This window comes from Leptonotus elevatus, chromosome 1 (assembly GCF_054856555.1).
Source record: "Leptonotus elevatus isolate MCC_2025b chromosome 1, RoL_Lele_1.0, whole genome shotgun sequence".
NCBI lineage: Eukaryota > Metazoa > Chordata > Actinopteri > Syngnathiformes > Syngnathidae > Leptonotus > Leptonotus elevatus.
The window spans coordinates 35,854,874-35,876,686 of NC_141239.1; the positions used below are offsets into that span (position 1 = coordinate 35,854,874).

Sequence of the window (21,813 nt, forward strand, 5' to 3'; positions counted from 1 at the left end):
ATCAGCTCTGACTATCCCTTTACTCCAACTTGGCCAACTGCATATGACTGACAATGACTGTAAATGTGAAAACAAAGCATGCATCACAGTTCTGTACTTGAGATGTGTCATATGAGCGCGTACAAGAGGTTGCCGGAAGCGACACATCAATGATGCCGAAGCTTGAGAGTGAACCAACAGACAATGTGGGTGCAATGTGCAGGGGAGCCCAGAGGAACGATGATGGCAGGAGGAAAGAGCAATGGCAACAACATGAGATAGCCCAGAAAGATAACCTCTCGTTAACTCATTCACTCCCAGCCATTTTCACTGAAGCAACCCCCTTCGCTCCCGGCTGTTTTACTGGATTTTGACTGATTTTGCAAGGCCCACAGAATATTGCATTCTATTGCTGTAAAAACATGGAACCTAATAAAAGAAAGATTAGAGTCTCTCCTTTCATCAGGAAAAAAAAGTATATTTGTACCTGTTTCCGTTTTGCAGCAATTAGAATTATAATATAGGTAAGTTTAATCATTATTCACAAACCTGTTGAAAATACTGGGGAAAAAAGTTTGTTGCAACATGGCCCTGCATGGTTAATCTCTAATACTCTGTTGCCACCTGCTGGCCGTTTTTTGTAATATCATTGCTTTAAGCGTCCTCTTCAGGTCAGAAGCTGCATCAAAGCCTTCTGTATGCTCGAGCATAAAAAAACATAAAAAACTTATAAATATGTTTTTAGGACCATAGCAATATTTAAAATAGAACGTTTGTATACTTTTTGGGGAGCAAATGAGTTAAAAAGAATACAATGGTGAAAAAAAGTACAACATAAATTAAATTGTGTTGCTAGTCGACAGCTACAGTCTAAGGAAGAATATCTTGGACTAGTCTTTGTTTCAAACTCTCAATATCTAAAACCAGATCTGATGCTCTTTCCTCATGAACTCTCTACCTCCTGAGCACAATATGATCGTGTGAAACTAACACATTCCTCGTTACTGCAAACACAAACTGAAATTGGACCTTTAGTGTGTGCAGGCGATCTGTAATGTCAAGCAAACTAGAAAGGACAGTGAAAGATGTGGTTTGATGTGTGCATCATACTAAAGCCCAGATTCAGTTTTAATTGCACTCAACAGAGATTCTGACTATTTTTTTTTTTCAGGAGCTTGGAACATATGTCTCGATGTTCTCTTAAGACACAATATAACACTTTGACAATTTCAGGTTTTGTCACACACTTTCTCTGACCAAAATCAATTGATGCAGTTGAAGGCCGAATTTTTCGTATTCAGACACCCAATGGCTTCTTCATCTGCACCGTTTGCATCACTTTTATGTCATCTACAGTCAACCCAGATTAGTTCATTTGCCAGTTCAGATCACATTCCTACCACAGATGATCCGTAAAGAGTTCATTTGGCACCGGAGGCCACTTTAGTATGTATGGTCAAGTTACTGTGTTCACACCTGAACAAACAAACCGCACCAAGGTTCAGTGGAAGAGGACCAAATGGTGCTCTGTGAAAGCACCCTAATATGATCTACAATTAATGTTAAATTCTGTGAATCTGGACCTCAGTAATTTCAGTGAGTGAGAGTGAGAAGGCAATAGAACAATGTGCTTGATCAATAAGGTATTAAGCACTTCACCTCGGGTCTTTCTGGATGCTGTCCACAGATGGAGACCGCCCCAGAGTTGCTTCGGGAGGGAGGGCCGGTCCTGACTTGCTGTAAGGCGACTCGGTGGACGGGCAGAACTGCAACGTGCGGTACGGGTTGCTGAAGTCAGCTCCGCCTCCCGTAGCGAAGCTGCCTCTTTGGAAGGTGGTGGCGGCACTCTGGCTTCCCGTTCGCTGCAAGGGGATTGGGTCGACACCGGGGGAAGGTGGGGCTAAAGCGTAGGGACAGAGCAGATAGTTGAGGACTTCTTGGTACAGCTGGTTCACCACTGATGTCGTTGAAGAGGGGCAAAGCGGAGGAAGAGGACGGTGTACCAAAGTGGCAAAATCATGTTTTACACACATGAAACATCACCAACACAAATGGTAGAAACAGCACAGAAGAAAATATGTGGAAAGGGAAGAAGCGGGGAAAAAAAAGAAAGAAAGTAAAAGAGCAGTTGTAAGCACACCATATGTTAATATGGCAGTGGAAGCTTCTGAACAGATGGGATAATTTCAGATTGAAAGCTAACTCACCAAAGGACTTACTCACAAACGTATATCAGAAAACATAAAGAAGTCAGTAGCTTACAAATGAGACAGACATGCTCTTGGTTTTTGACCAGAAGCCAACATGCTAAACTTCTTTCCAGAAGTAGACAGTTATCATGAAATATAATAAGTCATAAAGTCAAAACAAAAGCTGCACTCACATGCACGGGGGGCACACATGCATGCGCAAAACTACACACAATGGTAATAACTAAAAATTCACATAATGAATACATAATGTAAATAATTGCCGATTTTTAACAACAATACAAAGTTGCAGTGATAAAGTGTTTTTGAGTGATGTCACTTCTAAATGCGCTAAAGTGATTTTGCCATAATTGCATGCAATAAACCTGGCTCAAGATTATTTTAAGATGTCAGGGCCTTATTATATATTCATTTTACAATATGTCTCTTACATCTTTGTGTTAAATGATTCAAAAATGTGTTAGTAATAATCTACAAAGAAACATGCTAATGAGAGATCTAAAAAAAACTGTTCTTCTTCTTGTTATTATTATTATTATTATTCAAATAGTTTTGCCATATGATACATCAATTTTAAGTTGTACTTTTGACAGCATGTAAGTATAATACATTTCCATGTAGTCCACAGACTTAACCCCTTGCAGATAATATTATCACTGTTTTGATGGATTAAGTTTCATTATCACCATAAAGTAAAATTAAGATGAAATCCAAAGTAGAGATAGACCGATATTTTTTTTTACTCCCAGGGCCGATACCAATCATTAGTAGTCAAGGAAGCCAATAACTGATATTTGGCCTATTAAATAAAAAAGGCAATGCTGATATGTGTGAAAATGCCAAATATCTGCGCCATAATCGGTCTCTCCGGAATCCAAAGTATTGGAAATCTCTGGCGCTGCACTTCCTTCACTTGTACAATGATAAGCAACTTGTTAAATTCATATCCTTTGGACAGCATGAAGCAAAAGTGAGAATTATTATCTCTGTAAAGATGAATTAAGATACAACTCTAGGACGTGCTTGTATATCTTACGAAGTGTAAGATGGATGTAAAATCCACTGAGATAAACCTTTCACATTGTAAGGAGACATAAAAACTTACAGCTGTGCCTTCGCCTGAAATATAACAAAAAAGTCAACCAAAAAGTCTTGTTGGGTACGTGGAGTGTATTTGTCAGTGTGAGTGAGTAAAAAGCTAGCGTTCCACAATGCATATCTTATAATTGATCATTCTGTTCATCCCGCAGTAAAAAGTTGCATGAATCCTCTAGCAGGAGATAGCCAACACTACACTGCAAACATTTTAGGACACGGGTGATTTGCTTTTATTACAAAGCACCCAAGCCAATGCCCAGAGGATTAATTCTGATTAATTGTTAGCCTTAAAACTAATTATCTGGTAGACTTTGACCGGGGGGAAATTTGCCATCGAGACCCCAATTAGATTTGCCTACCTGATCTGGTAAATAGTACAGCACAATCAAATGGAAGGTGAACATTTCTTCACTCAAACATTCCTTAAAATAAACCCCGCACCTTTGAAAAGTTCCTGAGTGGGTGCATGTTGCATCACTCTCTGTTTCCCTTTTATTCTCCACTTTGTTCACACTATTGTTGTGTGATGTCTTGTTCACAGTAGTTTCTAAATTTGGATGCTTCACAGCATAATGTGGCTATATATAGTTTGGGCTATTTAAATCATTTTCATGTGTGTTACGAGAGATTTTGATGCCTCCACTTTTGTCTTAGTTTGCTTCAACAGTCCTATTATTCAGGTTTTACAGTAAACGGATGTTTGAAAGGGATCATTCATGTGTAGTTTCCTCAAATACTAAAATACTTCTCAGGTTCACAATATTCCATAGTGAATTTGGTGGAAGCAGATGTTGTTGACTCAATATGTTCAGTGAATAGCAGTGTCTTTTCCACATCCACCAGTCCCTTATTATAGCTCACCTTGTCCTCGTAGGTTGGGCTTGGTGTAGACTCTGTCTTCGTAGATGGGATCGATGTGATGCTCCGGAGACTGCAGCGGTCGCAACTCAGATCCCAGGTGACTGTGCTGGCTGCTGTAAGAACCTCTGGAGCCTGCGGCACACAGCATTCATGAAGGTTACAATCAAAGGCGGAATGATTCATGTCGACTGAGGACATTGAGGTAAAACTGCAAAAGAGGACAATGAGATGCAGGTAACATTTCAGTGCGCCCACTTGAGTTACCCTTTTTGATTGTTTATTGACTGCACTAAGAAAATACATTTTAATATTAACATAAATATTAGATAAATAATAGGCCTAAATGTTTTGCTTCGGCCCCCAAAAATTGTGTTGTTGTTTGCCTAGTTTTTGTGTGCGTGTGAAATTATAGTAATTAAAAGTTTAAAAAAAATATTTCTGTGTAAATATCCCATGTTCCAACGTGAACACCTTTTGTAGAGACTACTGTATATAATCTAATCTATTATCTTTTTAAAAAATCGTTTTAAAATGTAGTGGGTGTGGTTTATATTCAGGTGCACACAATGGTCCTGAAATTACAGGAGTTCTTTTTGCAAAATGTACACGTTCAAATAATGATCACTAAACAGTAACAATGAGGACTTAGCACTCATAACCTGACATTTGATTGGTCCAGTGGAAGCGCCACGTGGATTATGAGTCTGAACATAGTTAAGCAATTTATGTTTAAACGTTTCATAAGGCTGCCGTCTAACATTGTTCAGGGCACAATTGAGACATGAAGTGCTTAACAAATGCATTAAACCACCTGTCGTAGAGAGACCCTCAAGCAAGTGCTTTAATGTTCGTCTTCAATTTCAGTGAGCGCTCACCGTTTTACCATTTTCAACAGCAATGAGTAATAGTGTGAAGAATACACTGAATTCACCTTTTTATACCCAAATTTGAGTTGGCTGACTGGGATTCTCTGTGAAGTAAAAAGTTAATTACCGTTAATTGAACCACTGACACCATTTTTTTGGTTATATATATGCAAGTAAGTATAATTACTATAATTAGTAATTTAATAGACTCTTTTTTTTTTTTTTACAGTGAATTAGAAAATTATGGACAAAAGTTATAAACCCCAGTTCCAATTAAATTAGGACATTGTGAAAAATGTAAATAAAAACAGAATGTAATGATATGCAAGTCCTTTTCAACTACAAACACAAGACGTTCAAACGTTTAAACTAATGCATGTCAATGTTTGTCTTTGGGGGGTTTTCTTACAATATTGCTCTAATTTTGAATTTGATGCCTGCAATTTGTGCATTAAAATAAAATAAACAAGAGAAGGGTGACAAACAATTGGGAAAATTGGAATGCTAAAAAAACATTACACAGGCAGTTTAATTAGATCTGTGTAAGCAAATAGTCCAAACGTTTTAGAATAATATCAATGTACAATTGAAAAATGTAAAATGTCATTCAGGATGTAATTATCAGTTGTGCACAATGCCATAAAAAGAGGCAGAGAATCTGTCAAATCTCTGTACTTAAGCTGCAAGGCCGAAAACCAACATTGACCACTTGTGACCGTCTCATTATTGTGCAAAGGATATTGCCACGTGGGCTCAGGAACACTTCAGAAAGCCATTGTCAGTCAACACAGTTCATGACTACATCTACAAACGCAAGATAAAAGCAAAGCAAAAGTCATACAGCATATCAACAACACACAGAAACACCGCTGACTTTTCTGCGGGCCCTGAGCTCATCGCAGATGGTTTAACGGGTCTACATTTGAAATTGCTTTTGGAAATTATGGACATTGTGTCCTCTGGACCGAAGAGGAAAAAGACCATCCAGATTGTTATCAGCACAAAATCCAAAAGCCAGCATCTGTGTTGATATGGGGGTCTCTTAGTGCCCATGGCATGGGTAACCTGCACATCTGTGAAGGCACCATTAATGCGGAAGGGTTTTTGAGCAACAACCAAAGACTTCTTCAGGAACGACCCTGCTTTCTTCAACACAGCAATGCCAAACCACATTCCGCACGTGTTGCAACAGCATGGCTTTGTAGTAAGAGTGTGAGTACTAGACTGGCCTGCCTGCAGTCCAGACATGTCTCCCACTGAAAATGTGCGGCAAATTATGGGACACATAATACGACAATAGAGTGAGTATTTGGAAATATAACAATCACATTTATCAGTTTGAATGATTAAATAACTTGTCTTTGTAGAGTATTCACGTGAATATAGATTGAAAATTATTTTTACGTTTTACAGAATGTCCCAATTTAACTGGAATGGGGATTTTGAACATTTATATTTTAGCATTAAAAATCTACTTTTGTTTAAAGAGTAAACACTCCCCCCAAAAAGTTGGGTCAAAAGTAACCAAATTATGGATAAAACTGGCCCCAAATTTCTGGGTTGTTTTATACATAATTACCCAATTTTTTGACCCAAGTAAAGGATCTGACCAATATTTATGACTTGTTTTACACTAAAAGACCCATTTATTGACTCAAAGTTAGGTTAAATTGACCCAAGCATAGGATCAGTCTATTTTTGACCCATAGTTGGGTTATTTTTGACACAAATGTTTTTAGAGTGTACAAACAGTACAGTTCTATTGCGTTTTTCTCTGTTAAGCACCATACATAAAGAATAACAATTTTTTTTGATTACAGTAGCAAACTAAACATTTTAAAATCTATTTACATATTTCTACATACTGAAGTCACAAACTTTCAAAATGTTTCTTTTCAGTGTGATCCTAACACTCCCCAAATAAGACTCGCGTAGCTGCACTGTCACAGTTACTCATTCACAAACACAGATGACAGCACTTCACACACGGAAATACGAAAAAAGTAATAAAAATCATCTTGACCTCTACCTGCCAGGCTCCCGGGCCTTTTCAGGGTTGCGTTGGCATACAGCTCGTGGGAAATCTTGTAGGTTTCTCCTCCGATGTGATGCAGCATGCGCTTGGTGGGTGACAAGGTGGCGTAACTCCCCACGACTGAGCTCAGCTGGTGGATGGGAGATGACGTGTGGTTTCCTCCTAATGGGGCTGCCATGGAAAGCGGGGAGGACGGGCCACCGGCACCCGGCGGCACCATGTTGATGGGTGATGAGGTGCTGCAAGGGAAGAGGGTTTAAAATTTCTAGCCAGTATTACAGTTTGACAGTTATTATGCCGTACAGTTCCCCACCACTGCCCAATGATAAACATTGCTATTATTGTCTCATTACAATGTACAGGCACATCTATTGTTGCAGTGTTGTGTAACGTTCTTTTGTGCAATGGGGCATATCAAATGCTTCAGCGTGTGCACTAAACAACCGAGTTTATTCAAATTAGCGAACGTGAACCAACCTGTAGGACTTGGCAAGACGACTCGGGGACTGTTTGGGCGACGACACCCGCTGTAGTGTGGCATAGCTGGGCATGTCGGAGGACGCGGAACCCAGGCGCTGCAGCTTGGTAGGAGATCCCACCACCTGCAGAGGGGAGCTTACGCGCTGAAATAGAAAGGTTGTACTTCATTCAAAGGGAATGTCACAAAGCTTAAATATTAATCTACTCCGTGTAGTCATTACATTCAGAGGGATGAACTGCGCTGCGGAGGCTGTGATGTTCTGCAACCAGAACAAATGAACTTACATATGCTCCTTCATGGATGTGCTAAGGAACTTGCATTATTTTAATGACAGGTTTTTGGTCAAACTAACAGGTTTGCTGCTCAGTTGCGGCTCCTCAAGTGGCCCAGCTAACCAAAAGTTAGCAAGCGAGAATCGGGCATGATCTATATTATATTTAGAAATAGCATGGTTCCAATTCTGTTATGACATCTGCAGCTTTTGGGACTCATTCAGACACTTGACACTGAATGAATCTTCCTCTCTCTTCCGGTGTGTGAGAGAGAGGAACTGCAGGTGTACCGTAAATGCGGGCGCGAGAGCAGCTGCATCCACTGTTACAAATACTCAACCCTGACACCAGATCTTCACCTCTGCCTGCAATTAAATCGGAAACTTAGATCATACCGTATTATTTTCTATAACCTTTTACACCCACTGCCAGGTTACGTGTCTGCACTTGAGTTATTTTAACAACCACACACTCAAGCATACAGCTAGTGACTTCAACAAGTTTAGCAGTTTACAGCATGTAATAATCTTTGATTGATAAGTAGTTACAGGGTCCAACATTAAGCCTTTTTGGGCCATCATGAGCCAAGTTGTCGTGGCTCTGCCAGAACTAGGACTGGGATTGGGGTGTCAAAATGAGAGCATTATTTTTTAGTTAAAGTTCCTTTAACACCACTAACACTAATAACGCGTGATTAATGACCGCCCCTTACTTGGAAAGCCTGTACTGGGGAGATTCCAGTCGCAACGCAGCAGACACGTCCGCGTCAAAATTTTGAAGTAATAAATGTAATAATAATGTATATATTTGTGGAGACTGGAGTAAAGTTGTATTTTACAATTTTAAAAATGTGCAGAATTTCACAAGTTACTTCATGTTAAAGATTAGATAGCTCTTAATATGAAAAGAAAAATGCACTTAGCTGTCACCAACTTGCAAATGCAATTATCCCATCTAGTGGCAGAAATATTACTTTAACACAAATCAATATCACACTCGTTTTTTACAGTACAGTAATCTATAATTTTAGGTTTAACTCAATTTTATGAATTATTATCAAATTACCGTATCTATGACTAAAAGATACAGCCATATTAGTTTAACATTTTTTTCACTTTTATGTTAGCAAGAGTATGAAAACTTAGAAAATATATTTTTGTACATTTAGAACAGATATAAAATGTTCAATTACAATTAAAAACTGTTATCACCTGAAACCCCTATAAAAAATACTTAACAAAATCCATAATTATATATGCAGGGCTACCTGTGGTTGAAATGAAGCATGTAGGTTCAGTGGCCACAATACAAATACTGTATATGTACCATTAGTGGACGACAAGGCAGCCACTTAAAAAAATATGCATTCTCGATATTGTGATTTAAAAGAACACTTAACTAAATTTAAAATGACAGTATATGTGTAAGTAGGGTTGTACATCTCTCGTATCGTATCTCGATACATGGGTTGTGATTAGGGCTGCCAAACGATTAAAGTTTTTATTCAGATTAATCACATTTTAGAATTTTTATTAATCCCAATTAATCGCTTAATTAAAAAGGCTTTTTTTAATCAAAATGTTTTGCCCGCCAAATTTGACGAGTACCTGTTACGTGTTCATTCTTTCGACATTTAATGTTATGAGGACGTCTTCAATTTTTTTTTTTTTATCCACTGCACACGCTCATCCTCCTCTTTTTCTAACCAACTAATAACTAATTATTTATAATTAATTTAAAAATGGGGGGGAAAAATTCCAATATTTTGACATTAAAGAATATTCTGAATGTCAAACACAAACATTGTAGTTATGCTTATTACTCAAACACAACCTGTGCTACCTTTAACATAACCATCTGCTGTCAGCTAAAGGATCATCTGCAGTCAAAATGAATAGTGTCATCAATCTGTGTTAATACATGATTAATGCGATCATTTATTTGTGATTAATTAATTAGATAACGCTTTAATTTTGACAGCACTCGTTGTGATACAATTTAAGGACAATTTGATTTGGAAGTGGAACCATTTGTTTTGATTCAGTGGGATTGTGATGCAATATGGGCAAGATATCTCTCCCAAAAAAGAAATATGTTGATATATGTATTTAATTTTATCCATTCAATACATTGCACTGGCATGTTCTAAAACAAGACCGATTTTCCATTTCAAATCAGTTTTGGTTACACCCCGATATGTAGGTCTACCTGTGGATGAAATAGTGAAGCGTGTAGGCTGAGTGGCCAAAATGCACTTGAGTATGTAGCGCACGATGCCTCAATGAATGGTGGTGATATAATGTCCACAGAGGTGGTAAAAAGAGCAGACGTGGTTGATGATTTTGAGAGGATAAAACTAGAAATATGGCATATCGATTTTCAAAATGCGACAACGGGTTGATGTCATCACATTCATTTATGAAATTTGTCGTGGTGGCCCGATCGGGCCAGCATCAGTGAACTTTGGGTGGCCCCATGTAGGCCATTGGGCCTCTCTTAATGTCGGACCCTGCAGTTTATTAGGTGGATTAGTTTAATATGTATGTTTGAAAGGGACATTATTTAGTTCAGTCATGAGTTGACATGATTGGTCACCTTTATAGTGGATCATCAATAATGGTAATTTGCCACATATTCGGTGATAGTACAGAAAAATAAGACGAAGAAAACTGTTAGTGCTGCAGTTTGTATTTCAAGTCATGCTCATCAAATATTGACTAACTCTCTTATGCAAGGCTGCTTATTATCAAACACAGCTTCAGTTCACTGCCTTGCGTGCAAGAATGTGTGATGCTCGAGGCTTGATGTTGAAGGATCTCGCAGCATTTGTTGTCAGAGAACCGTGGCTGGCAAAATGAAAACTGTAACATGCTTTAAAGGGCGTGCTCACACTAGCAATTCGTAGCGGGCATTAGACACCTACATTTCAGTGCACTTGACATGTGGCAGCCCCACCCTACAATAAATATGGTGGTACGCCACAACAAGGTTGGACATTAGCCTAGATGTGTCGCAAGTAGGATGAATTTGATTTCAGTCAGATTCGGATATTAATCATATCTCAGACCTTGCATAATAAGATGGGACAAGAAAAGGGAAGTTGCAGTAATGCGGCGTCGTGTCGTGAAATGATGCAATACATCATGTGATGAAGTGAGGATCATGTTGAAGTATGCCTAAATCAGCATTGCTTTACCTGTGCAGGCAAGGTGGCACAGGAGTAATACATGGATGGTCCAGGAGGTGCGGGTCCCCCCTCACTGGGCATGTGGAAGGCGCTGCCAATGGTCTGTTGGGCAAATGAATCTCTGTGGGACTGGGAGGGGGAGTCTGTCCCCATCAATTGGGCAGCTGCCCGACTGGATGTCACCTGGTTTGGGCAGCGGGTGGAGAAACATGACTTGACTCTTGCGTGGCGAGTAAGTAGGCGGCGGGATTGAAAGGTAGTGCTTGCGTACCTGGTTGTAGCTGTGAACAGCTCCGCCAATATGCCCGCTGCGACCCGAGACCACTTCACCGAGAGCCATTGCTTGGTTACTATGGTAACCGGCAGCTGCATAGGCATCCTGGTTGTTGAGCTGCAGAGCGCTATGAGAGAGAAGTCCTTGTCCTGAAGGGCGAAAGGCAAACGATAAAGAGAAAAGTGAATGACATCAAGACGGAATGGTTTGAATTTGAATAAATATGTCATGACTAGACGTTAATGTAGCGACTGTTTTTCTCTTTTCCTTGCAGGGGAAAGAGACAGTTGAATTAGACAAGATGTGATGTGATTTCTTAGCTCAAGTGTCATGACTTGAAAGAAACTTTTGATCATTTTTTAAATCCACTTCAAGTCTTGGCTTATCTGCTGCCATGTTGCTTTAATATAAAGGTTCTCACAAGTGGGTTTTTTTCATTATTATTATTCTAAAACTGACTGTGTAAAGACTTATGCTGTTTATGGCCTTCAAGGCATTTTGCAACCCAGTTTTATGTCCCACATGTTCTGCAATTTATTTATTTTTTTCTTTATGGGGAAAGAGTCACTACAACAAATGAACCAGGACTTTAGAAAAAAGACTGAAAGCTAGTATGAAATAAAACAATTTGGCAAAGAGTACTCTTTTTTTACCTCAAGACAGCAATTTGCTTTTTAACTACTATGTTATTCCAGCCTCTCATGCTCTGTGACCCTAAAAAGTTCCTGACCTCCTTTTAAAACATTCTTTTTCTATCTTCACTTTCATCCTCTCTGCGGCTATCTTATTTGACGATGCCCCACCTGCCATTGTGCTTTCTGCTCCAATTCACTGCAAAATCAGCAGTATATACAGTGTATATTGTAATGTATATGATATTATATTGTATGTATGAGAAGAGTATGACATGTTGTGAAACATCTTTGACTTATGAGTAAATTAAGACAGGCCCATCAATATTTCAGTAATTATACTTTTTGTCAGATTTGTGTGCCATGAGATTGTTCTAATGTAAAATAGTCTGAATAAAGGTTGGGAAACACTGAACTATCAGACATGTCAAAATAGCTGATAACTGCTGTGTAATTTATTACACCACTTTCAGAATAATTCAGACAGAAATCAGACATTCCCAAGGAGGATTCAGTCAATCATCTGTCAGACATCAGAATCATTTCTGCAAAGTCAAATGAACAATTATTTTCACAGCTATCAGCTTCCTCTTGAGCATGCCTCAGTGCAATCACATTAACTTACAAGTCAGGTGGCTGGAATTTAGGCTCTATTTTTTGACAGTTCGCTATCAAACCAAGGATGTTTATAAATCACTTTGGAGCAACAACAAAAAAAACTTTACAATTTATTAATGTAATTTTGTAGGATGTGCACAGTGCACACTGCTGATTGATCGCCTTTTCCTTCCAGGTATAGTCTAATTCATGCTTTTGATGCAAAAGCTGTCTTGTGATCTGCACATTAGAAATTTGTCTCTCCCCCACCATTGAAACAAACACTGTATGTTTGAGTGCGTGTGTGCCATATTTCATAATATCATTCCAGACCACCATCTAATCTAAAGGGACGGTTCAAGTCTATATCATCAGCAATCATGTCCATAGACAATATGGACAATTAAGAATCATATCTTGTAGAATGCACAGTGTTTGAAGGCCTCACAAGCAATCTCTGCTCTAGTAAACAGGAACATAAACATGTACTCAAAGCTTCTTGATTGTAAAGCCAGTGGTTCCCCAGATGGATCATAAAGTTGAAAATGAACTTAAATGAATCATCAGAGGAGGAAAGAGGCAGCTTGAGCAAGAGCAAAAGCTTCCCCATTACTCTTATTAGCTGTTCAATTTTTCATGTGTCCTTGATTAATTCACATTTGGGGATGATAGTAATGATGTGTCCTATCAAGGGTTTTTAATTATAGACATGTTACTTTTTTTTTTTTTAACACGATGTCTACTGTATAGTATTAGAACGAGCTACTGGACAACAAGTTATGCAATCTGTGTTTCTCACTGGTAACATGGTCCACCACAATACAAGTTAGAGAATTATATGTTTACTTATAATATATGTTATGGGTAAACTTTTAAAATACAGAATGAGACTCAAACCCTCCCTTTTTTTTCAAATGAACTTGCTCGATAAAATATTTAGTAGAACAGCCCGTACTGTGCCCTGAATAGGCCTCTTTTCAAATTCTTATTTTTTGGAACATATTTTCCCTACTTTAACCCGTTAAGGCCGGGAGTGCGTTACCGCGCTTCTACCGTTAAAGCCGGGAGAGTGGATATCTCATTTTGTTTTATTTTGACCAATTCTTGATCTCTGAGCTGATTAAATGAATCAGAATATACACGAGAGAGTGACGTGAGCCTCGTAGCATGTATTTGAATTTTATTCGAGCATTCGTGGGAATTATGAAATAAATGACGCGATTGACGAGATTGAGTCGACACTGACATACTGTTAAGAAATATGTTTGTAGACAATTAGGATGTTGAAAAATTTGACGGCTTTGACTTTCCCTATAAATCAATTAAATTCAATATTTATTTGGCATTGCAAATAACATGGTTATAAACAACGAGATAACGTTATGAGCCCCAAATACTGGCATAAGATCTTCAAACAAATCTAAATATCAGACAAAATTAACTCAAGTAAAGATAAAATGCAGTTTTTAATCAGTCATTTTATTTATTAAGCTACTTGGTCTCGTGTGAACTGGTGGGGCTCAGCAGCAACAACTAAAATCAAGGGTTTCTATAACTGCTGATGAGTTTTTCACAACATTAGTCTGCGGAGATATTTCTCTTCTTTACAGAACTGCTTTAATTCAGCAAAGCTGCAGGGTCAAATACTTTTTCACTCAGGGTGAGATAGTGTTGAATATTTTGTTCCTTAATAAATAAATTCACCATTTAATATGTTTACTCTGGTTATCTCTAATATATTTGTTTGAAGAGTGTACATATTAAAGTGGGGGAAACGATGCAAAAAGAGTTTGAGAAGAAGGCAAATACTTTTTCACGGCACTGTCGCTGTAGCACAATTTGGACAACATTTTTGGAAAGATATGCTTCTAACGTTCGATACAAATCTGGAGCACATACTGTTGGTGACGTCATCTATAAGATACCAAGAAAATGGAAACTAGCATCCCAAAAGGGATCATGGCTTTTCTCTGAGGTTTCACTCATGTACGAATATGCATGAACAAAAAATGAATAATTGTGTGGGACATCAATGGAAGCGAACTGAAATGGAGTCACTCTGGAAAATGCATTTTGGCAACATGCGGCTTGGCCAAAGTGAAAAGCCACTATTAAATACAGTGAAAGGCTCCTGTCGGAGTGAGTGGACATGCATTATTTAAAATGCAATATTAAGCCAAAGGGAGCTGGGTGCGTGTACTAGGTCGAGGCCTTCCTGTCCAATATATAGACTCATATTGGGTCAACAGCCACTAATGCTATTTACACAGTGGAAAATTTGGTGCCTCAGCTGAATTCATTCAACCTGTGTTGCCGTGTACAGAGTCAGGGAAAGTTGTTTTGTATGCCACTTTAGCGGTGTTTCATATAGTAGTGGATCCGTCGGGGGATGCTGGGGCCTCATAAATATATTATCACTGAGATGGCAAACAGTGAAGGCTCTACTGAACCCACCTAATGTGAGTGAATGGGAGAAAGTGTAAGGAGCAGGAGTGTTTGGAGGGAAAGATATTTAAGTGAAGGTAATGGAGTGTGATAAATTTGTCTCTTATTGTGCATTTTAATATATTTTCAGATTTGAATGGACACACACACTTGCCCTTCTCCTTCCAAGGACGAGGATCACGAACAAGAATGTTTTGTGGATAGCACTGATTCCTTCATCTCTTTTTTAAATGGAGCTCACGCTTCACACAAACACACACACACACAAAAGCTGAGTGTCTTTCCTTCCACATCATAGTCAACATTTCTCTATTGACACATTTTAATATTTCATAAGTTTGTCTATTCTCAGATACCCTTTAGAGGGGTGTGCAGTCAAGAGCGCACACACACACACACACACACACACACAAAATAAAACACACTGATGTGTACACGCCACACCATGCACGGTTCCAAATAACTGCAAGGACAAACTCACACCGATTAACATGCACACTGCAGAGCTCGCATCAAGCATGAAGACCAAGTTTACTCTGCCGCGTTGCTGCACTAATCTGCTCAGCAGCTCAGACTGTTCCAGAGGATTTCTGCTTCGAGTGTCTACTCTTACCGTATGCGGTGAACTGGATGTGTATGGCACGGCGAGAAAAAAAGTATTCTCAACTGAAGACAAAGAAAAAACAACCAAAAACACACACTAAAATAGATCAAATTGGAAATCTTTTTTTTTTTAAGAAATAATATACGGGATGTTAATTTCAATTTGTTTGCACATCCGTACAATGTCTGAGACACAAGCCACACGACTACTTGAATGATCAAAAAAATAAAATACCACAATCAGATTTCTTAACTGGCGTTCCCTGCACATTTTCAACTCTTGAAAATTAATTACAAAATTACAAAATTAATTAGTTTCCTATAATGCATTTTCAAGGCTAAATATTTGATAAATACATTTTCATTATGTATCATTTAACATCAAATATGATTTTTATTAGGGATGTTCAATACCAATTTTTCCCGACCGATACCAGTACAAGTGCTCAACTCTTGAGTAATCACAGACACTGATAACAAATACCAATACCACTGGGACATGAAATTTTCCCAAAAAACAAGACCTATATATATCTCAATATAGCATTTTCCCTTAAAATTGCATGGAATTGCTGACAATTTTCTATCCTTCTACTTTCTAGTTCCTGGCCAAATGGGGGGGGGGGGGATTACTGGTATCGACCACTGTCGTACGTAGCAATACCTTAAAATAAGGCTCAGATACCAATCCCAACCCTAATTTTTATTTGTCTTCACTAATAAGCTAAGAGTACACTTGCCTTAGTTAAAAAATGTTTTACCTTGACTGACAAGAGCCAACAAATCAAACAGAGAAATTATTCCTAGTCATTAATGATTATGGTTTCAGAAAATGTATAATTTAGAGCCAGTGAAATTTACGTAACACATTTAAAACAACAGATGTTATAATAGAAAATGATTACAAATGGTAGTGGGGAAAGAGGGATTGTATTGAGCAAGACTACCCTTGAAGGCACCATAGTCAGAAAAGTAACACAAAAAAAGAAAACATACAAAGTGCTGAACAGCAAATATTCCGATTGTAAAGATTTGACAGATGTGTAGTGTTATGGCTCTTGAGGGTCATATATCATGAACTGTGGACAGGAAGTTGCAAAAAAAAAATAATTATGCCAGCAAACACTTTCGGAGGTAATAAAATAGCTCTTAGACAACACTAAATCCTGCTTGCCTTATTTCTGGAAAAGTGTGATGTTGATGGGAAGAAATCCAATAAGCGCAATATAATACACACAATAAATTCAAACCTGATAGCACCTATAGCATATTAGTAAACGTAAACACGATCCTTTCGGCAAATAAGTTGGTCTGTGCTGTGCAATTCTGCTTATTTTACGATGAGTAACTTTCAACCTCTTTTCTTAAATGTAATATAGAATGCCTGGCTTTGCAGGCTTATGTGTCCTTGAGTTCTACATATGTATAAACACTTCATGCATGTATACCTGTACGCTGTAAATGCATGGCAGTATGTGTGCGCGCCTCTTTGTACTGTGAGCAGCAGGCCAGCTGACACCTCGGCGAGGACGGATTAGCATATCAAACTCTTGGAACGACTCTGCATGCCTCCCGACAGCTACCTCACTCCCATGGGGCGGACTGGAGCAAAGACATGGGTCTGATATCCGTGACTGAAGGGGGTGGGGGGTGGGGTGGTGGGGCGGTAGAGTGTTGCACAGAGGCAATAGGGAATTCCTCTGGATCGCACAGAGAGCTCTTAGAAACAACTGCATTGCACTGTGGGATGACAGCAATCTTTGAAGCGCTGTTTAGCTTTCAATATTTCGATCGAATTGAAAATACTATATAGCTCATCAAGATGTTATTAATGTACTCTTTCAGATGAAGAATTTTAAATTATTTACATTTGTTTTCTTCCAGTCTTATCAAGCATTCGTTTTGATGAAAGAAGAGAGTCTAAGCTTTCTTTTGGTATGTTCCATGTTTATATAGCAATAGAACACAATATTTTTGGGGCCTTGCAAGATCAGTCAAAATGCAGTAAAACGGCTGGTATTGAAGGGGGTTGCTCCAATGAAAAAGTCTGGAATCCAATGAGTTAATACGATGCGCCTTATGGTCGTGAAAATACAGTAAATGGAAGGACCACAACACACTTTTAGTGACACGGAGCAAGAAGCATATCAAAGCAAACCAATGAGCAGCTTGAATATGAGATGCAAGGTCAGCTAAGCAACCTGTAATTTATGCAACACGTGCATAAATTACAAAGTTAGCCTGCCACATCATTTTGGCACATTTTGGGTAAAAATAAAACCCTGTTTTAAAAGGTAAAGTAGGACCAACCTTTTGAACCACATCTCTCATTTCTCTAAAAATGTCCATGAAGTTTTGCTATTTGTACGCGTTGTTGTGAGAAATGCACTCACTGTTTTGCAAATTTCAACCCTGGTCTGAGAAATGTAATAAAGCGACAGAGAACAAACTGTAATGAAGTCATATGTTAATAATCTCAACAATGGTCTTACGATCTCCCGTAGAGGAGTCCTGCGAGTCCAAGATGCCTGATTCCTGGAGTGATCTGATACAAGAGTCCACCAACTCCAGGCCTGTTGTCAGCTCCTCCTCTATGTCCTTCTGTCCATCTGCACGTACAGGAAATAATAGAACATTTCAATCGGTGTTTACAATTTTATGCAATATGGAACTGCTTAACTTTAAAAAAAAATAATAATAATAAAGCTAGACTATATGGTCACAAGTATATAGCGTCAACTTTGTGGAAACTTTTCTTGGAATGCCCTTTCAAGCATGACTGTGCCACAGTGCAGAAGGCCAATCTCAAATATGCATCATCATTGGGTGGCGGTAGCTTAGTCTGCAAGGATTTGTCTCGGAAACCATATGGAATTGGAATTAGCAAAGGTGCGAAACCTTAATGAAGACCATTTCTATTTAGATTTCTCAAACAATGTTGAGTGCAGTCCATTTCTCCCAGATGCATGTTGTTATGTTTCGGTTTTGTAGGGGTTGGATTTTGTTTATTATGGGTATGTTTGTTGTTTTTGTCTGTGGTTGGTGTTTGTCATGTGTTCCTGATTTCTCCCCTTGTCTCGTTATGTCTGATCACGTCCACCTGCGTTTCTTCCCTTCGCAGTGTGTCTGACCAATCGGTGCCCTCAGCCTATTGCGTTCCCCAGGTGTGTCTCATTAGTGTTGGTGTATTTAGCCTGTTGTGTTTGTCCAGTCTAGGTCGGTCCATTGTCGTTTTCACGTTTTGTCGTTTCGTCCATGTCTTGCCAGTTCCTCGTCATGCCACTTGAGCTTGCTTCAATTTAGGACTTTGTTGTTTTCTGTCGGCACATTGTGCACCACCTTGTTTTTGTTTAAATAATAAAACCCTTTTGTTTTGGACTTTTCTTCGGCCTCCTCGCTCTGCCCCCCCACACTTGGGACCAAAACCACACCCAACCGTGACACATGTCCATAGAAGTTCATTTGCACGTGTTTGTATCTCTACCTTATATAGCAATGCCATAGTGGAAGTTCTCAGTTATTATTTTTCTTTAGTGTTTGACCTCATAAATAATTCTCTTTGGTTGGTTAACAAAGAAAATCCCAAAGGCAAACTTCAAATTGTTGTAGACAAAAGAGGAAATGTCTGCCTCCCCGTGTCAGTGCTTGTAAGTGCTGGCATTGGAGCCTAACAGGGAGTAAGCATGAAAACTTGTTGCTGGTTTACAACCTCGACAAGATCTACCTTTTGTTGTTGCACAAGAAAGTCCAGGCTATGCTCATTTTAAGGAGGTGGATTGAATGGAATAATAGTTACATCTTTTACTAACGGCTCAGCGGGAACTTGGAGAGTGTAATCACATCCGTGAGCTACAGTTCTACCAAGACCGATTTCTGAGGTATATTTCACGCTAAGCAGCAAGCAGTGCCTTCTTTCTTACATTTCACTCTGTGAACACTTACATGTCATCTCTCAAGTGTCCCAAAGCTTAAGAAACTGAGACACCAATGTTTATAATTAAGGCTTCCTCCACTGTCCTCATGCCGTTACCTGTAAAAAGGTCTGCCAAAATGTCACAGAATCGCTCTGCCAGTCACTCTCCTATTGGAGGGACTTGTCTGATGCCATGGCAACGCCACTCTCGAATAAGAACATTTCATTCAAAATGCCTTGCCATCGCGGAAGACGTCCTCTTGCAACGCCACCCACCGTTCTGTGGTTCATTCTCCTTTGAATGGGTTTGACAATGGAATGATCTGCCCTGCCAAGTGCAGTGTGAAAAGGGCTTTCCACACAATGGGCACTTGGGACGAGCTATATCAAACAAAACATGACTTTTATGCAGTTGCTGGCTTCACCAAAAAAAGGGGAAAAACAGATAAAATTAATATTCTGTATCTGCAATTCTATCACTTCAAACGTCATTTTACACTTCTTGTGGCACTTTCCCATATGTTTATGGTGAAAATTATCAGCTGAAGTGTCAGAATTAATCATTTAATCGATACCTAATCAATTATCAAATAAATCGACTATCGTAACACTCAAGTAATCATTTGGATAAAATTTTCTGTCGTAAAATTATCCAAATTCTCTGATTTCAGCCTTGCAACATTCTCTGGTTTCTTCAGTTCTTCACGAAAGCAGGGTGATTATATTGTGTGTTTATTCCAAAAAAGACATTTGCAAACATCTGTGTTTACTGTGGAAAGCAATGACCCAACCAGTAACTGAATCCGTTTCAAAATGATTGGCGAGTAAAGCATCAACTCCTCTTGTACGACATTGCTTCATTGTTATTACTTGTTTTTTCATCACTAAACTATACCAAATAAACAACAATAATTGGTTAACCATAATTGGCAAAAAAAAGGGCACTTAAATGCAAAATAAAAATGTATCTGACTATTTGGTTTATTGATGGAATAATGGACGAAAATAATTGATTGAAAATATATTCGATAATGACAGCCCCAAATCATCACTGCTACCAAAAGTGTGAAACCCTTATTTAAATATTGCTGTCTCCATTACTTTTACACCTGTTGCCAACAGTGTACACAATTTGCTAGCGTTTAACACACAAGTTAGCGCCTGCTATTTGGCACCTAATAAATCAGACCCAAAGAGTGGAGCTTCAGTCAAGGGGGAAATATAATTAATGACCCTGCAACAAATCTTGTGACATTGCTGTCTACAGGTTAGCCTGGCCTTGGCAGCCATGAGGACAAATCCATCTCAACGAGTCCTCGGAGCAACATTCGTCTCTGATTGTGAGAGAGGGAGACAAATGGTAATAGAAAAGGTTTTAGTGAGTGGATTATGGAGGACAGTTTTATTGGCTTCAGTTGATGCTATTGCACAGCAATGACATTGGGTGAAACCAATGCCAGTGTTGTCTGCACTGTTACACGCTGACTTTATCCTTTATTTAAACCTATTTTATTCCGAGGATGGCTTCTTCGTGGTAGGAGTTATGACAAGATCAAAAGGCCTAATTGGAGTGAGAAAGTCTTTCCTGATTTCTCACCAAAGAATTTAATCAAACGTTTCCGGCAGCTTGAGGCCATTTGCGCAGCAAAGGACTAAGCAGTCACTTTAAAAGAGTTGAGATTAAAATGCTTTGGCAAAGGATTCATGCGTTGCCTTCAGGTCATAATCTTGGCACATGTATGTCACATGTCAGGGCTCGATTGAACTGAACAAGAAAGTTATGTGCCAAGAATGATCTACGTTTGAAATTAAAATGTACTCTTTTAGATGAAGAATTTCAAAATATTTACATTTGTTTTCTTCCAGTCTTATCAAGCATTCGTTTTGATGAAAGAAGAGAGTCTAAGCTTTCTTTTGGTATGTATGTTCCATGTTTATATAGTCAGAAATACAGGACTAGCAGTGAGAAGAATTATTTCTGCGTTTGCACATGCAGAGCCCACAAGACCTTTTCTTACAGCAGCCATCATGTTTTTTGTACAGAATTGAATCTGAACAATGGAGGGAAAAACATGAGAGCTGTGGCGGAATCCAAACAACGGTGCACTAGATTAAATTTATGATGAGATTTTAGTGGAAGGATTTACTACCTTGGTGGTTCCAGCGAAATTTCTCCTCTGCTGAACTGCAAGGAAAAAAATGACAGAAAAAAACAAGGTTAGAACTATTGGCATAAGAAAGGAAAATACACACAATTTATTGTGTTTATTGTCTCTGCTAGCCCGCTTTCCAAAACAGTCTAACAATAAAGTCGCCAGCTTCAAATTGTAGAAGATAGCCTGCATCTATAGTTCTAAGAG

At 38.7% G+C, this 21,813-nt stretch overlaps 1 protein-coding gene across 10 annotated transcripts in view; it reads right to left on the minus strand.

Moving 5' to 3' along the window:
* Window positions 1-21,813, minus strand: part of ctnnd2b (catenin (cadherin-associated protein), delta 2b) — a 139,658-nt gene that overhangs the window by 40,925 nt on the left and 76,920 nt on the right. For 6 of the 10 annotated variants that reach the window (XM_086095373.1, XM_086095356.1, XM_086095337.1 and 3 more), the window contains 8 exons: window positions 21,604-21,638; window positions 18,033-18,149; window positions 11,261-11,412; window positions 10,999-11,172; window positions 7,527-7,672; window positions 7,038-7,288; window positions 4,149-4,280; window positions 1,639-1,936 (listed from right to left, as the gene is read on the minus strand). In XM_086095373.1, the coding sequence (XP_085951499.1) occupies window positions 1,639-1,936; window positions 4,149-4,280; window positions 7,038-7,288; window positions 7,527-7,672; window positions 10,999-11,172; window positions 11,261-11,412; window positions 18,033-18,149; window positions 21,604-21,638 (1,305 nt within the window). The remainder of the gene's footprint in view (window positions 1-1,638; window positions 1,937-4,148; window positions 4,281-7,037; window positions 7,289-7,526; window positions 7,673-10,998; window positions 11,173-11,260; window positions 11,413-18,032; window positions 18,150-21,603; window positions 21,639-21,813) is intronic. The other 4 variants (XM_086095417.1, XM_086095347.1, XM_086095364.1 and 1 more) reach the window with 3 other exon arrangements.